General features: G+C 50.4%; 1 protein-coding gene across 1 annotated transcript in view; it reads right to left on the reverse strand.

Annotated features, from left to right (window-relative positions):
- LOC144761524 (uncharacterized) overlaps positions 1–17,202 on the reverse strand; it is a 745,631-nt gene that overhangs the window by 643,465 nt on the left and 84,964 nt on the right. Inside the window, 1 exon segment of the mRNA XM_078646848.1 lies at positions 15,125–15,883. Within this exon segment, the coding sequence (XP_078502974.1) occupies positions 15,125–15,883 (759 nt within the window).

The raw sequence follows: 17,202 nt of genomic DNA on the forward strand, positions 1-17,202 counted from the left end.
GACGGGAAGAAATCAGGGTTCCATATAGAAAGGATTGGATTTTGACGAGGCCCAGCTCCCCTAGTTCGAGCCTATGAAATGATGATGATGAAATGATTACGCTCTTGTATAGCGCACGACTACCCGTAGGCATCTCGGCGCTTGCTTAGGGAACCCGTCCTGGTATTCCCCTGTGAGATACCCCGGCAGGGTGTCCACAAGGTGAAAGCCAGGCATCCCGCCGCGAGGGGCCGTAGTGGAGATTAAGCAAGCTATTGCCCAGAGTTGCAGAGTGTGACCCCGTGAGTTGAGTAGGCACCGGAACGAGAATTACCGAGTCCGTGGAATTTTTGAGCCCGAGACCCGCCGAGGCGGGGAATCGAACCCTGGTCCACAGCTGATCTCAGCTTCCAGGTCTGCCGCCTCTAACCACTGAGCCACGCTTCTCCACCTATCGGCCGGATCGGACCACCCCGTTGAACCAGTCATGTATGGAGAGAAGTTGCGTGGCTAAATAGTATAGATAAAGGTGAGTCATCCCCAAACCCCCGTCGAACGAGGGGTTCCTGCAAGTATTGAGCGCCAGTCTGGACCTACCTTTCCCCCACAAGAACTTGCTGGCTAAAGCGTCGAGTTCACGGAACCAGGCCCTGGGAAACCACATGGGGGTGTTCTGAAGCATGTAAAGGAAGCGGGGAAGCACCATCATCTTAACAAGCATTGGAAATGCAATAGGTCTCGCATTAGGAAAGTTTGAGCGAAAGGTATTGTAAATGACACTTTTTTTATTTATGTGTTGGTTTTGAAAATAGCAAAATTAATAGCTTTGTCAGTTACAATGTCAATAGTTTTAACTTTCGCAAATGTGACACCTATAGCATTTGTAATGCAATGTGTGTTGTATTTACGTGACTTAGATGTATTGATATTACAAATAACAATGGCTTTTAATTTTGTAAATAATTATTACTTAAATAAAATTTATTGTAATTTATAATGGCAATAGCTTAAACGTTTGTAAATAACTTTTGTGAAGCGTATGTTCAGTTTATTTTATTGTGACGAAAATCCAAGAACATTGCATGTGCACCTACACACACACACACACACACACACACACACACACATATAGATGTGGTGGTGGTGGATCTGGGGGATATGGTGTTGGTGGATGTGGTGGTGGAAGTGGTGGTGGTGGTGATGGTGGATGTGGTGGTAATGGTGGATGTGGGGGTGGATGTGGTGGCGGATGTGGTGGTGGTGGAGGTGGTGGATGTGGTGGATGTGTTGGTGAAATTGATGGTGGTGGGTGTGGTGGATGTGGTGGTGGATGAGGTGGTGGATGAGGTGGTGGATGTGGTGGTGGTGGATGCGGTGGTGGTGGTGGTGGTGGTGGATGCGGTGGTGGTGGTGGATGTGGTGGATGCGGTGGTTGTGGTGCATGCGGTGGTGGTGGAAGTGGTGGTGGATGTGTTGGATGTGGTGGTGGATGTGGTGGTGGTGGATGTGACGAAATCCAAGAACATTGCATGTGCACCTACACACACACACACACACAAACACACACATATAGATGTGGTGGTGGTGGATCTGGGGGATATGGTGTTGGTGGATGTGGTGGTGGAAGTGGTGGTGGTGGTGATGGTGGATGTGGTGGTAATGGTGGATGTGGGGGTGGATGTGGTGGTGGTGGAGGTGGTGGATGTGGTGAAAGTGGTGGTGGATGTGTTGGTGAAATTGATGGTGGTGGGTGTGGTGGATGTGGTGGTGGATGAGGTGGTGGATGTGGTGGTGGATGTGGTGGTGGTGGATGCGGTGGTGGTGGTGGATGTGGTGGTGGATGCGGTGGTGGTGGTGCATGCGGTGGTGGTGGAAGTGGTGGTGGATGTGTTGGATGTGGTGGTGGATGTGGTGGTGGTCGATGTGGTGGTCGATGTGGTGGTGGATGTGGTGGTGGATGCGGTGGTGGATGCGGTGGTGGATGTGGTGGTGGTGGATGTGGTGGATGCGGTGGTGGTGGATGCGGTGGATGTGGTGGTGGATGCGGTGGTGGATGGGGTGGTGGATGTAGTGGTGGTGGATGTGGTGGTGGTGGATGTGGTGGATGTGGCGGTGGATGTGGCGGTGATGGTGGAAGTGATGGTGGTGGATGTGGATGTGATGGCGGTGGATGTGGATGTGGTGGTGGTGGATGCGGTGGTGGTGGGTGTGGTGGATGTGGTGGTGGTGGATGCGGTGGATGTGGTGGTGGTGGATGTCATGGTGGATGTCATGGTGGATGTGGTGGTGGATGTGGTGGTGGATGTGGTGGTAGTGGTAGGTGATGGTGGATGTGGCGGTGGATGCTGTGGATGTGGTGGTGGATGCGGTGGATGTGGTGGTGGTGGAAGTGGTGGTGGATGTGTTGGATGTGGTGGTGGATGCGGTGGATGTGGTGGTGGATGCGGTGGATGTGGTGGTGGTGGATGCGGTGGTGGAGGATGCGGTGGTGGATGTGGTGGTGGATGCGGTGGTGGATGCGGTGGTGGTGGATGTCGCGGTGGATGTGGAGGTGATGGTGGATGTGGTGGTGGATGCGGTGGTGGTGGATGCGGTGGATGTGTTGGATGTGGTGGTGCATGTGGTGGATGTGGTGGTGGTGGATGTGGCGGTGGATGTCATGGTGGATGTGGATGTGGTGGTGGATGCGGTGGATGTGGTGGTGGTGGATGCGGTGGTGGATGTGGTGGTGGATGCGGTGGTGGATGCGGTGGTGGTGGATGTCGCGGTGGATGTGGAGGTGATGGTGGATGTGGTGGTGGATGCGGTGGTGGTGGATGCGGTGGATGTGTTGGATGTGGTGGTGGATGTGGTGGATGCGGTGGTGGTGCATGTGGTGGATGCGGTGGTGGTGCATGTGGTGGTGCATGTGGTGGATGTGGTGGTGGTGGATGTGGCGGTGGATGTCATGGTGGATGTGGATGTGGTGGTGGATGCGGTGGATGTGGTGGTGGTGGATGCGGTGGTGGGTGTGGTGGATGTGGTGGTGGTGGGTGTGGTGGATGTGGCGGTGGATGTGATGGTGGATGTGGTGGTGGATGTGGTGGTGGATGTAGTGGTGGATGTAGTGGTGGATGTAGTGGTGGATGTGGTGGTGATGGTGGATGTGGTGGTGGGTGTGGTGGTGGGTGTGGTGGTGGATGTGGTGGTGATGGTGGATGTGGTGGTGGATGTGGTGATGGTGGATGCGGTGGTGGTAGTGGATGCGGTGGTGGTAGTGGATGCGGTGGTGGATGTAGTGGTGGTGGGTGTGGTGGATGTGGTGGTGGTGGGTGTGGTGGATGTGGCGGTGGATGTGGTGGATGTGGTGGTGGATGTGGTGGTGGATGTGGTGGATGTGGATGTGGTGGATGTGGTGGATGTGGTGGTGGATGTGGCGGTGGATGTCATGGTGGATGTGGTGGTGGATGCGGTGGATGTGGTGGTGGTGTATGCGGTGGTGGTGGAAGTGGTGGTGGATGCATTGGATGTGGTGGTGGATGTGGTGGTGGATGTGGTGGATGTGGTGGGTGTGGTGGATGTGGTGGATGTGGTGGTGGGTGTGGTGGATGCGGTGGTGGTGCATGTGGTGGATGAGGTGGTGGTGGATGTCATGATGGATGTGGAGGTGATGGTGGATGTGGTGGTGATGGTGGATGTGGTGGTGGATGCGGTGGATGTGGTGGTGGTGGATGCGGTGTATGTGGTGGATGCGGTGGGGGTGGTGGATGGAGTGGTGGTGGGTGTGGTGGATGTGGTGGTGGTGGGTGTGCTGGATGTGGCAGTGGATGTGGTGGATGCGGTGGTGGTGGTGGTCGATGGGATGGATGGAGTGGTGGATGGAGTGGTGGTGGGTGTGGTGGATGTGGTGGTGGATGCGGTGGTGGATGCGGTGGTGGATGCGGTGATGGATGCGGTGATGGATGCGGTGATGGATGCGGTGATGGATGCGGTGATGGATGCGGTGATGGATGCGGTGGTGCATGTGGTGGATGTGGATGTGGTGGTGGATGTGGCGGTGGATGTCATGGTGGATGTGGAGGTGATGGTGGATGTGGTGGTGATGGTGGATGTGGTGGTGATGGTGGATGTGGTGGATGTGGTGATGGTGGATGCGGTGGTGGTGGTGGTGGTGGATGGGGTGGTGGTGGTGGATGTAGTGGTGGTGGGTGTGGTGGATGTGGTGGTGGTGGGTGTGGTGGATGTGGTGGTGGTGGGTGTGGTGGATGTGGCGGTGGATGTGATGGTGGATGTGGTGGTGGATGTGGTGGTGGATGTGGTGGTGGATGTGGTGGTGGATGTAGTGGTGGATGTAGTGGTGGATGTAGTGGTGGATGTAGTGGTGGATGTGGTGGTGGATGTGGTGGTGGATGTGGATGTGGTGGTGGATGTGGTGGTGATGGTGGATGTGGTGGTGGATGTGGTGATGGTGGATGCGGTGGTGGTAGTGGATGCGGTGGTGGTAGTGGATGCGGTGGTGGATGTAGTGGTGGTGGGTGTGGTGGATGTGGTGGTGGTGGGTGTGGTGGATGTGGCGGTGGATGTGGTGGTGGATGTGGTGGTGGTGGGTGTGGTGGAGGTGGGTGTGGTGGGGGATGTGATGGTGGTGGATGTGGTGGTGGATGTGGCGGTGGATGTCATGGTGGATGTGGAGGTGATGGTGGGTGTGGTGGTGGTGAATGCGGTGGATGTGGTGATGGTGGATGCGGTGGTGGTAGATGTGGTGGATGTGGTGGTGGTGGGTGTGGTGGATGTGGCGGTGGATGTGGCGGTGGTGGTGGATGTGGTGGTGGATGTGGTGGTGGATGTGGTGGATGTGGTGGGGGATGCAATGGTGGTGGATGTGGTGGATGTGGTGGTGGATGTGGCGGTGGATGTCATGGTGGATGTGGTGGTGGATGCGGTGGATGTGGTGGTGGTGTATGCGGTGGTGGTGGAAGTGGTGGTGGATGCATTGGATGTGGTGGTGGATGTGGTGGTGGATGTGGTGGATGTGGTGGGTGTGGTGGATGTGGTGGATGTGGTGGTGGGTGTGGTGGATGCGGTGGTGGTGCATGTGGTGGATGTCATGATGGATGTGGAGGTGATGGTGGATGTGGTGGTGATGGTGGATGTGGTGGTGGATGCGGTGGATGTGGTGGTGGTGGATGCGGTGTATGTGGTGGATGCGGTGGGGGTGGTGGATGGAGTGGTGGTGGGTGTGGTGGATGTGGTGGTGGTGGGTGTGCTGGATGTGGCAGTGGATGTGGTGGATGCGGTGGTGGTGGTGGTCGATGGGATGGATGGAGTGGTGGATGGAGTGGTGGTGGGTGTGGTGGATGTGGTGGTGGATGTGGTGGTGGATGTGGTGGTGGATGCGGTCGTGGATGCGGTGGTGGATGCGGTGGTGGATGCGGTGATGGATGCGGTGATGGATGCGGTGATGGATGCGGTGGATGTGGATGTGGATGTGGATGTGGCGGTGGATGTCATGGTGGATGTGGAGGTGATGGTGGATGTGGTGGTGATGGTGGATGTGGTGGTGATGGTGGATGTGGTGGATGTGGTGATGGTGGATGCGGTGGTGGTGGTGGTGGTGGATGGGGTGGTGGTGGTGGATGTAGTGGTGGTGGGTGTGGTGGATGTGGTGGTGGTGGGTGTGGTGGAAGTGGATGTGGATGTGGATATAGCGCATACTTATGGCATGACAAAAAAAAAAGCAAGCTGGTTCTGAGCCGCTGCGGGCTCTTAACGACTGAGATGAAATCAGCAGCATTCCTGGATTTCTTAAAGTTTGTCGGAGGGGAGGGGGGCCGTGGGCTTTGCAGCACTCAGGAGGAGGTTTTATACATGTTGGTTATCCATTCGTTGTGGGCAAGAGATGGGGAGATTACCCGTGACGGAGGGCGCAGACCTTTGCAGTTGTGAGCGCATTCAATTAATGAAAAAAGAAAAGGAGACACGGCCGGCCGACCGTGAAACTGAAAGCACGGCCGGCCGTGAAAAAGCCTTTGATGCAGCAGGGGGTAATTAGGGGAGGAGAATGGCTGGGCTGAGGCAGAGCGGGAAGAGCTGCTGGCGGCACCAAGCTAACGATTTGATGCTGTGCTCGCTCATTTTAACTAATTGCGCTTGCGCATTGAGTTAAAAGTGCACATGCCCTCCATCAAATTGCCAGTCTAGGTAAGCTCTGTTTAAGCCCCTATAGTCTCGCTCTGCTCAATGCGCATTGACAGGCGAGACCTAATAAGGGCCACCCTCCCCATGGGGTTGAGGCGCAGCGACTGCCACCGCTGGAGGTCGGCCTTGGGTCGCTTCACCAGTGGAGTGACATTGAGGGCCCAGCTGAGATTAGGAAGCAGGGTCACCCAGATACCCAGGTACTTGAATGATTGACGACAGAGGTATTTCGGATTGCCAGTCAAAGCAGTCCCAGGAGAGGTGAACCAGGGCCGATTTGTTGGGATTCAAACGGAGGCCAGAGGCTTGTTCGAAGGATTGCAAGCTGCGAAGACAATGGGGGCCAGACCGGGCAGGATCTGCCAAATAGACAAGGACGTCATCCGCGTAGAGGGCAATTTTATCCGGTTCAGCGCTGGGCCATTTCCATCCCTGCATCCGATCGCAAGACCGCATCAAAGACGCCAAGGGCTCCATCACTAAAGCAAAAAGCAGGGGGGAAGGGGACAACCCAGCCTTGTCCCTCTACAGACCGAGATGGGCTCCGACAGGCATGAAGGGCGGAACGTACCACACGCCCCCAGCACACGCCCACAGCACAACGGAGACACGCCCACAAGGGACTACTTTGCTGGCACGGTTCTTTTACCTTTTAAATGTATATGGTGGGCGTCTGCATAGCCTATGTCCTTCTGTTGCAACTGCCCTTTCTAACGCTGTATTGGGTGTTGTGATTGGTGCTGTGGTTCCTGAGATTACCCGCCTCAAAGGTTTGGGCTCTCTCTTGATTATATTAGTATAGATTAACCTCCTTTCAAATTGGGAACTATATATGTTGGCTACCATTGGGGCGCATGCTGCCCCCATACTCACCCCTTTAGTCTGTTTGTACGGCTGACTGTTAAATTTGAAGACGTTGTCTCAAGTACAACTTTGAGACATTCTAGAATGAAAAATGTTGGGCATGTGATGTTATATTCCGTAATGAACCAGCTGACTGCTTCCAAAGCCCCTAGTATAGGTATATTGCTATACAACGCTTCTATGTCCAATGTGACCATTAGTTGTGAACCGGCATAGAAAGTAGTATGTTATTTATAAACCATGTACCTAGGGGAATATCAGGCCACTCCCTGGTGTGGTTGGATATATGAGGATAGAGGAATAGACCTCTGGTCATTAACGCTTGGCACCTCACAGATAAAATACCAATGCACAAATTGGAACTGGCTATTGTTTCTTATTTTGAGAAACAAGGGATCGCTCAGCACACAGCTAATGGGGGGGGGGGGGCGGGGGGGGAGAAAAAACTACAGGAGCGGGTCCAAACCCTGGAGGCTGGCATACTGGCCCTGGAGCAGCTGGAAGGGCAGGGGACAGATAAGGAGCACATACACGTCCTCAGACTTACGTAAAAGGAGTATAGAGACTTGGCCAAAGGGAGTGCGAATGCATGTAACATACAAACCCAGAGACGTCTTTACATCATCTGAAATAAAGCGGGAAGGCTATTGGCCTGATTGGAAAAACGTGATCATGCACACGGTTGGGTCCTGCACTTCACCACCGAAAAAGGGGAGATTATATGAGACACAGATAGGATAGCTGACACATTTGCAGACTACTATGAATCAATCTACTGTGCAGAAACACATTGCACTCCCTCAGATGGGATAGCCTTTTTAGCAGACATTAGGCTTCCCCAACTCACAGAGGACCATAAACACCGCCTTGAAGTAGACATACATCCACACGAAATAGGCCAGGCATTACATGTAGTTCATATCGGCCCATCTCCTTTCTGAACGTAGAGATAAAACTCCTGGCCAAACTCCTGACCAACCGTCTTCGCCAGGTAAATAGCATCCCTGGTCCATCCGGCCCAATCCAGCTTCATCCCAAACAGGGGGATCCTCTAGAGGCTCTTTGGGGTCATGGCAGTATCTAGGGACAAGACCGTGTCCACAATGGTGTTATCTATGGATACCTCCATGGCATTCGACACTCTGGAGTGGCACAACATGTTTGGGGTGATGGAGCGGATGGGGTTTGGTTCCAACTTTAGAGGCTGGATGCGACTTCTATAAAGCAATCCCATGGCGCACGTTAGGGTAAACAGGATGATTCCCTGTAACTTCTTCCTCGCCGAGGAATGAGACGGGGCTGCCCACTCTTCACACTAACTTTTGCCCTGGCCTTAGAACCCTATGCGGCATGGGTCTGGCAGGACCCTCTGATACAGGGTACACATTGGGGTGCCCTGGGAAGAGCATTTTTCATTCGACGCTGATGATATCCTCTTTTCCGTTACCGATCTCCCGTGACAATAGCGAGGTTGACCCAGATCTGGGCAACACTCATGATATACTATTAATTGTGACAGATCCCTTATGCATGTCATTAAGGGGTCTGTGCCTGTCCTCCCCAGTGATATTCATCTGCCTATGTCTAGCGAGAGCTTCAAATATTTAGGGATTCCACGTCACGAAAGACTCCCACCTCTTCTACCCAAAAAATGTAGTCCGCATATTGGACCACTTCGCACCGGATGGCCTGCATTGAAGGTGATTGCAGCTCTCTTACTAGGTAGAACTTTTGATCTGTTATCAAACCCATGACTGTTACTGAACCTACATTGAGAAATTAAATGGATCGGAGTAGAAAAGTGGGTACTGTGAACAGTGTTTACTCTATGGGGAGAGTTTACTCTGTACCACACTTTTTGCAGACAGTGAAACTCTCACGAGAAATAGACCAGAATTAAAAAGTAGCTACCACGAACAGTGTACACTCCATGCAAAACCAGTCCCAAGAGTGACTATTCACTTCAGATGATCAATGCCCGACGGTGCTAAAGATCATACTACCTGCAGCCTTCGTACTGTGGTGAAAACCTACCGACAGCTCATCTTCTGAAGCTAATCAAGCACATGTAGATAGGTTAGCACCTGGTGCACACAGTCTTCTATGTTATGTAGAAACGGTCATGCTGAGACGATTCTGTCTAATAACTAAAGGCTTAAAATACTTAATATGTTTTATGCACTATGTTTGCCCTGTTGGAAACTTTTTCAGCAAAAAAAACTCATGTGGAACACACTGAACAAAAGTCAACTGTCACCTGCAGGGGATTTGGACAAACTATAGAGTGGTAATTATCAAGATACAGAAATAAAAAATATTGGGATACAAAAATATCAAGGTGCTGAAATATGGTTGTCAAGAATATCGATTTTTTTCAGGTATGTATTGTCATTTTTAAGAATATTGTTTTTGTCAATATATCTTTTTCAATAATACAGTTGTAAAAATGATCATTTAATCATCTTAGTGTTATTGTTTGTATAATTGTTCATATTTTTAAATATAGGTTGCAATTTTTAGTGCGTTAAAAAATGTTATTGCTCTTTGTAAATGATAGTGTTGTAGAGGGTTGCTAGGTTTGTGAGGGTATATGGTGGGAAGTTAATTAAACCATTAAAGAACGTTGGATGATGTCATCAGAGAGGTCATCAATAATGTCATTTGAGAGGTCATCATTGATGTCAAACAATGTCTTAGAGCATGACATAAGCAGTGTAATATGAGCGGTCCTAAGCAGTGCACAGCAGGGGTGCACGGTATAGTTTGTGCTGCCAACTATTACTGGTGAATTTGTGGGTTTTTTTGTTGTTCAAAACGTTAATGCCGTCATTGACATATTCACCTAACTAGAACATTACTTTAACTTTATATATAGTAGGATGTTAAAAAGAGGCATCGCTACATTAAAAAAAAACATTAACCGCTGCGCATCAGTACAACTAGAAAAAATATTTGTGGAATCGCTATTTTTTTATTCAAAATGACCTTATACAGTTTAATCAGAACAAGGAAAAAACAGCAATACAGACGTTAGTACTCGCTGCCCCAGAGTGAAAGGTGTTGAATAAAGAAAAATATTAGTCTCACAACCTCTACAGTAAACTGGGTCATGTAATACACCAATCCACTCTCCACAAAAAATGAAAATTAAGATTTTAGTTCCTGCCATACAAAAGAATTCAATTCTATGGGGTTAAACAATCTGTAAAAAAAGAATATGTTTATTAAAAAGGCAGCGGTGTTTGAATTACAGTAGCAATTGTGGAAACAACGTCAATAGTGCTCTTATAAAACATTTTCATAAAATGTCAAAATTGAGAAGATCAAACATCTCAGTTTAGTGGCGCAGCTCGAACTGCTCGTAATGATTTCAACTTGGTGTATTAAAAAAAAACAACAAGGGGGAGTGACGCAGGACACTGCACACTCTGCACCCGCACACAGGCTTTGCCTTGAAGGACCCTCCTTATGAAGGCTACATCTGCATGGGTAACTGCACACTCAACCCCTAGAAATGCTTTTCAGAAGTGGAAGGACGCCATAATTCAAAGTACAGAGCAAAACCTCCTGAATGATTTGCCTCCCATTTGTCCTTTCTGCCCCCTCATCCCTCAAAATATTTATTGAAAAATAAATGAACTGCAACAGCGCCTCGAAGGAACAAACACTGAACTATAAACCAAGCGCATCGGTTGGTGACATTCTTCTCGAGCAATGAACCCACATTTATTGGGGGCTACTTCTTAAACGAGGATCCAAACAATCCTACCAGGATATCGTAACAAAAAAAATATTAGTAACAACTTTGCCCCAGGATTAAAACACAACCTGTAGCAGCTCCTACCATGGTACCACCGACACCCTCTCCAAGCATCAGCTCAAACTTCGGGACGACTTCTTCTGGATTGCTCGACAAAAATCAGTGCTGTATGAAAACATATTGTATGCTCTTCAGCAGTCCTGAAGCTTAGTGTGTCGCATCGCCTGAATGGAAGCCATCTTACCACTAGACACTACCTCCAAAATATATCACACAACAAGAAGCTACCCTGTCTCAATGTCTGATTCTTAGTGAAAGATAAGGCACATTATGCCGATTGATTAGGTGGTGTGGGACATTTCCCCCAAAAAATGATGGACTGGCCTCACACACCACCCGGTTACATGCTTCATCGGCTGTCCTCGCCCTTTAAAGCCCACGTTTGATAAAGGGCAGGCCTGCACCTGGAGATAGGGAGACACTTCTATAACTAAGAAGGGGCCCGTGCTGAAAAAGAGAGCGAGTGATGTTTAAAAGCCGATGCAATCAGTCAATCAATCAATCAATCAATCAATCAGGAGTTTGTTAAAGCGCGACTACTCACCCGTAAGGGTCTCAAGGCGCATGGGGTGGGGGGGGATTTGGTGGGGTGCAGGTTCCATTCCATCAAGGAGGGGGTCTGTCGAAGAGCCAGGTTTTGAGGTTTCTTGCGAAGATGGGGAGCGATGTTGTCTGTCTGAGGTGGAGCGGAAGGGCGTTCCATGCCTTGGCCGCGAGGAAGGAGAAGGAGCGGCCTCCCGATCTGGTCTTTCTGGTGCGGGGGACCACAGCGTAGGAAAGCTGGGCTGATCGTAGGGTCCTTTGGGGTGTGTGGAATTTGAGTCGGCTGTTCAGGTATGCTGGTCCGGTGCCGTGGAGGGCCTTGTGTGCGTGGGTGAGCATCTTAAAGGTGATTCTCACCTCGACGGGGAGCCAGTGGAGTGTGCGCAGGTGCTGGGAGATGTGGCAGTGTTTTGGCAGGTTGAGGACCAGTCTTGCGGCGGCGTTCTGGATGTTCTGTAGCTTGCAGATGAGGTTTTTGTTTATTCCGGCGTAGAGTGCGTTGCCGTAGTCGAGTCTGCTGGTGACCAGGGCGTGAGTGACTGTCTTTCGGTGTTCGAGGGGGATCCATTTGAAGGTCTTACGAAGGAGGCGGAGGGTGTGGAAGCAGGAAGATGAGACAGAGTTGATCTGGCGGTCCATTTTGAGCTCGGAGTCCAGGATGATTCCCAGGTTGCGTGCGTGGTCTGTGGGGGTTGGCGGGTTTCCGAGGGCGGTGGGCCACCAGGTGTCACTCCAGGCGTCGGGGTTTGGGCTCATGATGAGTACTTCTGTTTTGTTGGTGTTTAGTTGTAGGCAGCTGTTTTTCATCCATTTGGCGACGGCTTCCATGCCTTCTCGAAAGTTGCGTCTGGCGGTGTTGGGCTCGTTGGATAGGGAGAGGATGAGCTGAGTGTCGTCTGCATATGACACGATGTTGAGTCCGTAGGTTCTGACGATGGGGACAAGTGGAGCCATGTAGACGTTGAAGAGCGTCGGGCTGAGGGAGGAGCCCTGGGGGACTCCGCAGGTGATAGGTGTGGGGTCCGAGAGGAAAGGGGGGAGGCTGCGTCCTGCTGGAGAGGAAGGAGCAGATCTAGTCGAGGGCCTTGTCCTGGATTCCTGCATCGTAGAGTCTGCGTATTAGGGTGCGGTGGGAGACTGTGTCGAGCGCCGCTGATAGGTCGAGGAGGATGAGGGCTACTGTTTCTCCTTTGTCCAGTAAGGTGCGGATGTCGTCTGTTGCGGCGAGGAGGGCGGTTTCCGTACTGTGGTTTTTTCTGAAGCCGGATTGGGAGGAGTCGAGGATGTTGTGTTCTTCAATGAATGTGGCGAGTTGGCTGTTGATGGCTTTCTCGATGACTTTCGCTGGGAACAGGAGCAGGGAGATGGGTCTGTAGTTTTTGAGGTCGGTGGGGTCCGCTGAGGGTTTCTTTAGGAGGGGGTTGACCTCGGCGTGTTTCCAGTCGTCGGGGAATGAGGCGGTCGCCAGGGAGCGGTTGATGGTTTGGCGGAGCATGGGTGCGATGGTGTTGGCGGCTCTGTTGAAGATGTGGTGGGGGCAGGGGTCTGTGGGGGCCCCTGAGTGGATTGACTTCATTGTCTTCAGTGTGTCTTCGGTGGTGAGGGCTGTCCAGTCATCAATCGCTGGTCTCCGGGTGTCGGGGGTGGTTGGTGAGGGTTCAGTGTGTTGGTTGTCTTCGTCGAAGTTGTTGTAGATGCTCTTGATTTTGTGGTGGAAAAAGATGCTGAGTTTGTCGCAGAGGTCTTGTGAGGGAGGGATGTCGGTAGACTCGCTGGTGGGTTGGGCAAACTCCTTGATGATGCTGAAGAGTTCCTTGCTGTTGTGTGCGTGGGTGGAGATTCTGTCTTCAATCGCTTTTTTCCTCGTTTCTCTGATGAGTTGATGGTGGGCGTTGGTGGCGGCTCTGAAGTTGTTGTGGGCTTCTGTGGATTTGGTGTTTCTCCAGGCCTTTTCGAGGCGGCGGCATGTGCGCCTGGACTCTCGAAGTTCGGTGGTAAACCATCTTGTTTTCTTGGCACGGGTATTGTTGTTTTTCTTGAGGGGGGCTATGGTGTTGGTGCTGTCCGAGATCCATCTATGCAGGGTTCGGGCTGCGGTGTTGGGGTCGTCGTTTTCCGCGATGGTTGGGGTGGAGTTGTTGAGTGAGGAGGTGAGCTGGTCATCTGTGATTTTGGTCCAGTTTCTTTGTGGAAGCAGGTGCTGGTGTCTGTGGATGGTGGGTGTTCTGAAGGTGAAGTGGATGCAATGATGGTCGGTCCATGGGAGTTCGGTGGTGTGGCTGAAGGTGATGGAGTTTCCTGTAGTGAAGAGGGGGTCGAGGGTGTGTCCTGCTGAGTGCGTGGGCTCGGTCACGATCTGGCGGAGTCCAATGTTGTGGAGGTTGTCCAGGAGGGATGTGGTGTTGGGGTCCAGTTGATTGTCGAGATGCAGAAAAGAGCAGAAAGGTGAAAGATAGAAAGGGTAAAAAAACGAGTGAAGGAGCAGAGGGAGAGAAAGGGAAAGTGGGCAGAAATAAGGCACAAAAGAGGAGAGGTGCAGAAAGGTGAAAGATAGAAAGGGGGAAAAAACGAGTGAAGGAGCAGAAAGAAAGAAAGGAGACAGAGGTCCACTGGACCACCAGGGATGAGGCGCAGGGAAACCTGCGGGTGGAGGAGGGCCTCGATCACCAACACTCAAGAGTGCAGGGGCAGGGGCACCTCACTTAATGGTGGAGCTGCGAGGGTGGGAGAGCAATTTCACTGACAATGAGTCAGTGGTCTTGCACAGTCCTACGTGGGAACTTTAATGGTGCAGAGCGTGCTAGATATTAAAAATTAGTGGGGGAGACTAAGGGGTTTAGTACCCGCATCTCCATATGTGTTGCCAACATGTTTCTGCCACTATGACCAGGAGGGCCCATGGCATTCATAAGGGCGTAAGTGAAAGGGGCTCCCATCTTGTCTCTTAGAGACAAAGATGAATCCACTCTCGTAGGCTGGCTCTAGTCCAACTCTATCTAACTGAATTATTTAGGAACACCTGTAAGGAAAGATGATATGTTACAGCATAAGTGAAACAATAATAACACTCACACTGGCCAGGAGGGAATCAGACTGTAAATCATGCACTAAGTATATTAAAGTGCATGTGGTGAGCACGCGCGTCATTGCATACGTGGTGCTCCATAACAGAATAGTCGTGAGACCAGCTCACACTCTTACCCTATTAAAGGTGTAGGATGTCCCATGGGAAGGGAGGAGTTGAGGGACCCCTTTAGTCAAACTCTGAGAACAGAGTTGTTTATGAAACGATAAATAAAAAAAAAGGGAATAACATTAGAGAAATGCGTTAAATATGCCCAATAACGCATTCACTCCTATTAGCAGTGGCGACTTGTTCCACAAAAAAGCTCACTTGCACATCCACTCATCCCCTTACTACATCAAGGTGCGTCCCCCGTGATGTTCCTACGGTCAGTCCTCGTTGCTTCCCTGCTGGTGTATGGCTTGTGGAGGAAGCGCAGTATATATATATATATATATGTGCGGTGCGGTAGTTAATGGATTCATTAGCGTATGGATCAATCGCACCTGTGGTTACGGGTGGTATGTGTTTGACGCGTCACCCGGCGCTGTAATAACTACCTCCAATATGACATTCTGCCTATCCATCACAAGTCTCAATACACTTGCTAAAATAATAATCAGTGACAGGAATTATACAATTAATATTTAATTTTACACCTAGACTATGAAAGTTACCTGCTCTTTCCACTCCTGAATCCTTCGTATCGTCAGGTTTTTCTTCCCCCTTCTGAGCAGAAGTCACAACTTTAGACTTTCCACCATGTTCCAATTTGCGCTTGCGGACCCTTTTGGACAACAGAGTGTCCTCGATCAGCTGGACTGCGCTGTCAAGGGTCTGCACCTGCTGCTGCCGCAGCCACTCGCCCGCTCCCTCTGGTAGGATCTGGGTGAACTGCTCCATAATGATGACCTCCGACATCTCAGCGGTGCTCCTGCTCTCTGGTTTCAACCACTTCCTGCCCCAGTCTTTCAGCTGATGAGCGATGGTCTGCAGTCTTACCCCTGGCGTAAATGTAAGACTGCGGAATTTTCTGCGATAAGTCTCTTCACTTATGCCCACATTACGAAGAATAGCCTCTTTCAAGTGATGGTAATCGCCAGCAAGGCTAGGAGGAACAGTCTGGGAGATTTCCTTAGCTTTCCCAGAAAGTAATGGAGTCAGCCGGGATGCCCACTCTTCTCTTGGCCACATCGAGCCTTCCGCCACACACTCAAACTCCAAAAGGAAAGCTTCCAGGTCATCCTCGGGTGCCATCTTGACGATAATGTGGTTCTGGTCCTCTGATCTCGGCAGAGGATGTTTTTCCTCCTCCTCCTCTTCCTGGTCACTTTGTCTCTGCTCCGGAGAGTCTTCTGTTGGCGTTTCGATGGGAGAAGTAATGTTTTCTAGGTGATTCTCTGTCTCCATGTTGGTGCTCTTAGTTTTTGTATTTCAAGGAGATGGATCAAACAATACTCTTCATTCCAAGATGCAAATTCTGCTGCATGCTGCACCTGAGGACATGAGAAAAAGGTTGATACAAAGAATCAAACACTCATGTGGAAATTAATCTAAATCGTGCAATTCTAGTTTCTTTGAGCAACAAACAGATCAGTTTAGGCATCGGACCATTGCTGAGTGATAATATATCTACTATAACTATTAATATCTAGGCAGGTGACTGTGCAGGGAATGGACATTTCGGAAGGATTGCTTACACAATGTGGTAGGAGTAGAAGTGGAATGTAGAAAAAAAGAAGTCATAAGTTACATACTCTTCATGAAATGTGACTGATAGATCACTACAATCCGAGGGACAGATGAGATACGCTGGGCTGATTCAGCATCTGGTGGAGCAAGTGGCCGGGCATAGTGTGAACCCCAATCAGTACATCCCACAGTTCTCTACCTTACTTAGAGGTGGGGAACCACCATGCTGCCGATGAAGGCACCTCATCTACCTTTCACCAGCAACACACTTGCCAAGTCTCCATATGGGAGGAAGAACTCAACACACATCAGCAACATATTTTTATCAGAAACAAGGCCCTACTTTTGGCATGTGTTTCTCCAAAGCAAAAAAAGACGAGGCTCCCATGATATGGTTTGCTCTGTATGTGTTTTTACCTGAAGTGCTACAGTAGTGTTTGCAATTGTGCTTTTCAGGATAAGGTGCCAGCCTGGGTGGTGGTAAGCTCCAGACTTGGCAGGCGGACTGCTGCAGGGCAGGCAGTGTATCAGCCAACTAAGAGACCTGCTGTACAGAATGCTCAGCATTAAATGGCACTTGCATCATCTTGTTATGAAATGTACTGGCCATAACTTGTAGCAGGGAAGTAGTAATCCCACGGGCACACTTTGTAGTTTGCTATTTGAAAACACATTAGAAGTAATTGTTCTACATGTGAAGAGTAAATGATTTAATGTAGCCTCCCAAAGAGTTCCAGCACAAACCAGACCTAAGAGACCTGAGGATGTACTGTCTGGATTATGGTGATAGGAACAATTCTTCCACATGAACAGGTGCAGCTCTTTTTTGCCATCGAAACATCCATCAGTTTTAATCTTGTAGGTAAATTTGCTGAAAAATAGATTGTCTAAGGACACTTGTACCTTGGTGTAAAGGGCTGACCATGGTGAGCCAGAAGATTTTCCGATACTTCTATTGATGTTGTAGGTTTTCTTATTGATTTTGCTGCTCACTTGGACTTCAAATTGTTCCGATTTTTGCACGGAATCCCTTAGACCTCACCACCTTCAAATCAGCCCTCAA

This window comes from Lissotriton helveticus, chromosome 6, assembly GCF_964261635.1.
Source record: "Lissotriton helveticus chromosome 6, aLisHel1.1, whole genome shotgun sequence".
Classification (NCBI taxonomy): domain Eukaryota; kingdom Metazoa; phylum Chordata; class Amphibia; order Caudata; family Salamandridae; genus Lissotriton; species Lissotriton helveticus.